Source organism: Mesoplodon bidens, assembly GCF_964165515.1.
Source record: "Mesoplodon bidens genome assembly, chromosome: 6".
Taxonomy (NCBI): Eukaryota; Metazoa; Chordata; class Mammalia; order Artiodactyla; family Ziphiidae; genus Mesoplodon; species Mesoplodon bidens.
In genome coordinates this window covers 60,111,834-60,118,338 of record NC_138162.1, presented here as the reverse complement: position 1 = coordinate 60,118,338, position 6,505 = coordinate 60,111,834, and the positions used below count along the sequence as shown (strand labels likewise).

Here is a 6,505-nt window from a genome sequence, read left to right as displayed (position 1 = left end):
GGATTTCTAATCCTCACTTTAGACCTACAGAGTATGTTTTTTTAAAGATTATCCCAGGTAATTCCTCAAGTCCATCTTAGACAAGTCATTTATTTAAGCTCCCTAGCTTTGGTATCATTACCTGTAAAATAGGTACAATATCAGTATCTTACAGAAGTATAAGAATTAAATGATATATTAAGTATCCAGGAATAGCTCTGGCCCTTTGTAGATGCTAATACCTTCTCCTTAGCATGTTAATTTTGGATTTACCAATACTAGGTTTCTTAAGACTAGAGGACAGTTTCCCAGTTACAGAGCCCCTATTTGTTCTGTTAACTAATAAAAGAATATGGCACCTTAGGAGAAGCTTTTCTCTTCCTCTTTCTTTTCCACTGCAAAGAAGGTTGTTATTTGTGCTTTTCTTCTGTCTTTTCTCACAAAAAAAGGCTGGCCTTCAAACTTGGATCAAACAAGCAACACAGAGAAAGTAAGCCAAAATGAGTGAAGAAAGACGAAGTATTAAGCCCATCCACTTCCAGAACTCTTCAACTTTTCTCCTCTTCTTGCCAGTATCTTGGCAAATTGGACAAGGCTGTGATGCTTAAGAGTTGAGGCTAGACACAGGGGTGCTGTAGGTGCTATTACCCTTCCAGTGTGTGCTTAACCTCCTGGTTCACACAGGGCAATGGCATGTATTCACTTGGATGCTAAAGACAAGCCCTTTTCTTGGCCAGGGGGTCTAACTACATGAGGCAGGACACTGTACAAGAGGCCTCACATCTGACTCCCATTTAGAGTCCAGAAGGTCCACTCCTGCAGCCATATCCTACATCCTGGCCTTTTAGTTACTTCTAGGAGGTCTTGTTGGTATATTAAGGAAGGAAAATAAGGTCAAATCCTAGCTTCACCACTGACCTAGCTGTTTAACACTGAACAAGTTATTTAACTACAAATTCAATTTTCTCAAGTTAATCTGAAGCTATTCTGTAGGCAGTGGGGAACTGATGGTTTTTGAGGAGGAAAGTAACAATCAAAATTAGCTCCCTTAACCTGCTGTATAGCACAGAGAGCTCAGCTTGGTGCTCTGTGATGGCCTAGTTGGGTGGGATGGGGGGTGGGGGGGAGGTCCAAGAGGGAGGGGATGTGTGTATGAGTATAGCTGATTCACTTCACTGTGCAGCAGAAACTAACACAACATTGTAAAGCAATTATACTCCAATAAAAAAATTTTTTTAATTTAAAAATTAAAAAAAAAATTAGCTCCCTTCCCCAAAAACACTGCCCCTCCAAAAAAAACAGACTAATTTTTTAATTTACATTTTTTCTGTTAAAATAAAAAACTAGAATTAAATTCTCAAAGTCTAAATTAGACTAAATATAAAACTGCTATACAACCCACTGAATGGATTTATAGTTAGTGTCCCTCAAAAGTATCTAGTCATTTTCCGCCTTTTTCCTTTTTTCTAAATTCATTCTGCTCCAGTCTTCACTATCATCACATGCACTTTATTCCATCAAACATCATTTTTCAGGATCAACCTACCTGAATAATCATTAAGCCTCTTTAGAGCTTTCCCAAACTTAAACTTTGTCATTTTGATTATATACCCCAAAGCATTACTTTCCTCACTTCTTTTGTTTAGTACCAGAATGTTGTAAAAAGAAACAATAAAAGTTGTTTCCCTAGAAAGAAAGATCAGTATATCCAATGGCTATTAAGTTAACCACTTAATAAAACACATTAAAAACTACTCATCCTTATGTTAATTAACTGAAATTAGAACATAATGAATTAGTTAACCTAATACTATGCTATTTACTTCATGCTTACAAGATTATGCAAGAAGCCAAAACGGCTTCTCATAACTTGTTTGCTTTCCAAATACTTCACATTTCAACCCCATATCCATACAGAGAGAGAAAATCCAAACACACTCTCCTTACTTAAAATCAGTAGAGAAGGCTAAAAAGCATTATTTAGGACTTTTTTAGACCCTGAAAAAGTTACACTTCCAATGTGTATTTAAATTACAAATTTTTTATCCTGTGACATTGCTTCAACTTAAGTTGATCATAGTTAAGTTGACTGGGCTACTGCTTCATCTTTCAAATCGGATGGAGATTCTTTTGCATCAAGGCTCTTATTCAAGATTTCTTCTTCTGCAAAATTGACTTCAAAAAGAAAAAAGGATAAGGAAACATTATAAAGAAAAAATAGGACAAATTCCAAGTAGTAGCAGATTTCAGTAAAAAGTTCACATGCAAATATGTAACTGCAATAAAATTACCATTATTCTCGGACTTCCCTGGTGGCACAGTGGTTAAGAATCTGCCTGCCAATGCAGGGGACATGGGTTCGCGCCCTGGTCCGGGAACATCCCACATGCCACGGAGCAACTAAGCCCATGCGCCACAACTACTGAGCCTGCGCTCTAGAGCCCGCGAGCCACAGCTACTGAAGCCCGCACGCATAGAGCCTGTGCTCCGCAACAAGAGAAGCCACCACAACGAGAAGCCCGTGCACCACAACAAAAAGTAGCCCCCACTTGCCGCAACCAGAGAAAGCCCGCGCGCAGCAACAAAGACCCAACTCAGCCAAAAATAAAGAAAAAAAAAAAGTAAGATGGGAGTAGGATGGGCCCTTAATCTATAGGACTGATGTCCTTATAAGAAGGTACACAGAACACAAGGGGAGAATGCCATGTGAAGATGGAGGTAGAAATGTGTTATGCTGCCACAAGCCAAAGAACACCTGGGGGTTATCAGAAGCTAGAAGAGTCAATAAGGATCATCCTCTAGTGCAGGGGTCCCCAACCCCCGGCCGTGGACCACTACCAGTCCGCAGCCTGTTAGGAACCAGGCCGCACAGCAGGTGAGTGGCAGGCGAGCGAGCGAAGCTTCATCTGCCACTCCCTATCCCTCGCATAACCACCTGAACCTCCCCACCCCCCACCATGGAAAAATTGCCTTCCACGAAACTGGTCCCCGGTGCCAAAAAGGTTGGGGACCGCTGCTCTAGTGGCTTCAGAGGGAACACAGCCATGCCAACAGCTTGATTCTGAATCCTAGCCTCCAGAACTTGTTTTCTCCAGACAAAAAATTTCTGTTGTCTTAAGCCACCCAGTTTGTGGTACATCGTTACGGCAGCCCTAGGAAAGTAATACAATGACCTACCTTGTTTTGTCACTGCACCCCCATCAAATTACTTCAAACGAAACCACAGATACTATATTATTTATTTATTTATTTAAATTTAGTTATTTATTTATTTATTTTTTGGCTGTGTGGGGTCTTCGTTGCTGCGCACAGGCTCTCTCTAGTTGTGTCGAGCAGGGGCTACTCTTATTGCGATGTGTGGGCTTTCTCACTGCAGTGGTTTCTCTTGTTGCAGAGCACAGGCTCTAGGTGCATGGGCTTCAGTAGTTGTGGCACATGGGCTCAGTAGCTGTGGCTCGTGGGCTCTAGAGCGCAGGCTCTGTAGTTGTGGTGCATGGGCTTAGTTACTCTGCGGCATGTGGGATATTCCTGGACCAGGGAACGAACCTGTGTCCCCTGCATTGGCAGGCAGATTCTCAACCACTGTGCTACCAGGAAGTCCCACTATATTATAATGATATTTAACATAGCATTTCTCAACTTTAGAACCACCTTCCATTAGCCAAAAAGATTTTGACAAGGTTTACTTTCAGTAGTTTGTATTACAAAAGCAATAGGTTTCAGGTTTTTGGTTTTGTTTTCTACCCCTGCCCCATACCAATTGTAAGCTATATAAAAATCACTAGAGGGGCTTCTCTGGTGGCGCAGTGGTTGAGAGTCCGCCTGCCGAGGCAGGGGACACGGGTTCGTGCCCCGGTCCGGGAGGATCCCACATGCCGCAGAGCGGCTGGGCCCGTGAGCCATGGCCGCTGAGCCTGCGCGTCCGGAGCCTGCGCTCCACAACGGGAGAGGCCAAACCAGTGAGAGGCCCGCATACAGCAAAAAAAAAAAAGAAAAAGAAAAAAATCACTAGACATTCTGAAAGTACCCGTAAAAATGGTGGGTTCACTCTTCTCATCCTAGTTGAAGGAAAAAGGAGCATATTTTGTCATATTAACAATAAAGATCATGTAACATTCACTGCATGCTATTTTTAGGAGAAGGTGAGAGAAAACTTCAGCAGGTTAATATGCACATTATCTAGTTAAATCTTACCTGTTAAATTAGGTAGACGTTCTCCAAGACTACATGGTATTGTGGTCCTCCATCTTTGTTCCACTGGAGAAAACTTAATTAGTGGTGAAAGAGACCGTTTTCTTTCACCAAGGGACATGCGTGAAGATGGTTTTGTACAGTCAATGTGCAAATCATGAGTGCCCAAAAAGTTAAGCATATCATCAGTTTGCATGTATTGGGAAGTAAGGCTCAATTCTGGTTTGTGTCTTTCAAGTGTTTCAGAATTAGAGAGGCAAATTTCTTCCCTTTGCTTGGGCAGAGATTTCTGCAGAGCCTCATATCCACTGCAAGCAGCCTGTAAATTAAAGTCTGATTCTGGAGTATTCTGTCTTCCTCCCACAGCACCTTCTGGGGAAATGCCACTGTGCATAGGACTATTTGGTTCCAGTTTAAAATTGGCCTCTGTACTACTGGAGCTATTAAGACTTAAGTGACCAACTTCTTCTGGAAGAGTTTCATATAATATGCCAAAATCACTATCTTTAAAACTGGAACTAATTCCACTTGATATCTGAAAAGAGTTCCATAACATACTTTTATGCATGGAAAGATCTTTGTAAGAAGCTTTCGAGTGGTCTGATGTTTTAATATACTCTTCTTCACTGCTACCTATCACATCTCTCCTATTGCCTACAGCAGGGGAGAATGTCTCTATTTGGCTAGTTTCTAAAAACTTGTTCTGTAAAGCTGTACATTCCAAATCTTGCTTACAAATTATGTCCTTATTTAACAAATCTGACAGATTCTGTGTTGTTGGTTCACCTATGCAACTGGTTACCACAGGTTTCTGAAGCACACACTTGAGGCAATCTGAAACAACTTTCTCTTCAGGCAAAGGAGAAAGGCTGGAATCGGACACAGTGGTTGCTGAGAAAAAACTATCCACGTTAAGCTCTTTTTGATTATGCACCACAGGTAAGGATTCTGGCAATACTTCTCTATGTTCAGTATCCATTTGAATTGGTTCTGTACTTCTGTTATCTTCTATTTTAACAGCTTTTCTCCATGAGCTCCTAATTTCACTTACTAATTAAATGAAGGGGGAAATAACACAAGTTATTAATAAGTTCCCAAACAGAACATGCAATTAAACATTTCATTTCTAGTGCTTAAGATAAAACTGCTGACTCAGTACATGTTCATAGATATGCCAGTTGGATGACAAGTCTCCACAATACACCAAATCCCAACAACATGAAAGAATTCCATCTCCAAATGACCACACACAAAAAACGAAAGGTGTTCCTGAAATGTGCATATACTTTCACACAGCACATACAAATCACATGTATTAAAGAGATATTTTCTTAACCATAATTCAAAAAGAGTCATGTACCACAATGTTCACTGCAGCTCTATTTACAATAGCCAGGACATGGAAGCAACCTAAGCGTCCATCGACAGATGAATGCATAAAGAAGATGTGGCACATATATGCAATGGAATATTACTCAGCCATAAAAAGAAATGAAATTGAGTTATCTGTAGTGAGATGGATGGACCTAGAGTCTGTCATACAGAGTGAAGTAAGTCAGAAAGAGAAAATCAAATACCATATGCTAACACATATATATGGAATCTAAAAAAAAAAAAAAAAACCTAGCACAGGAATAAAGATGCAGATGTAGAGAATGGACTTGAGGACACAGGAAGGGGGAAGCGTAAGCTGGGACGAAGTTAGAGAGTGGCATAGACTTATATATACTATAAAATGTAAAATAGATAGCTAGTGGGAAGCAGCCGCATAGAACAGGGAGATCAGCTCGGTGCTTTGTGACCACCTAGAGGGGTGGGATAGGGAGGGTGGGAGGGAGACGCAAGACGGAGGAGATATGGGGATACATGTATATGTATAGCTGATTCACTCTGTTATAAAGCAGAAACTAACACACCATTGTAAAGCAATTATACTCCAATAAAGATGTTATTTATAAATAAATAAACAAATAAATAAATAAATGGAAAAAAAGATATTTTCTTGCCCATCTAGGCCAGGGTTTGGCATGCTTATTTATTTATATATATATATATATATATATATATATATACACACACACACACACACACACACACTTATATATATACAGCATACACACACACACACACACACTTTTTCTATAAAGGGCCAGATAGTAATACTTCAGGTTTAGCAGGCCATCTTATCTGTGGTCACTACTCAGCTCTGTCACTGTAATGTGAAAGTAGCCATAAACGATATGCTGACAAATGAACAAGGTTGTGTTCACTGCAACTTTATGTACAAAAACACATAGGGTGGGCCTGATTTGGTTTGCAAGATGTAGTTTGCCAA

The 6,505-nt window shown here is 40.4% G+C and overlaps 1 protein-coding gene across 3 annotated transcripts in view; it reads right to left on the bottom strand.

Annotated features, from left to right (window-relative positions):
- Nucleotides 1–1,467: 1,467 nt before the first annotated feature.
- Nucleotides 1,468–6,505, bottom strand: part of HAUS6 (HAUS augmin like complex subunit 6) — a 46,403-nt gene continuing 41,365 nt past the window's right edge. For all 3 annotated transcript variants that reach the window (XM_081238318.1, XM_081238319.1, XM_081238320.1), the window contains 2 exons: nt 4,174–5,220; nt 1,468–2,154 (listed from right to left, as the gene is read on the bottom strand). In XM_081238318.1, coding sequence (XP_081094444.1) covers nt 2,060–2,154; nt 4,174–5,220 — 1,142 coding nt within the window. In that variant the 3' untranslated portion in view covers nt 1,468–2,059. The remainder of the gene's footprint in view (nt 2,155–4,173; nt 5,221–6,505) is intronic.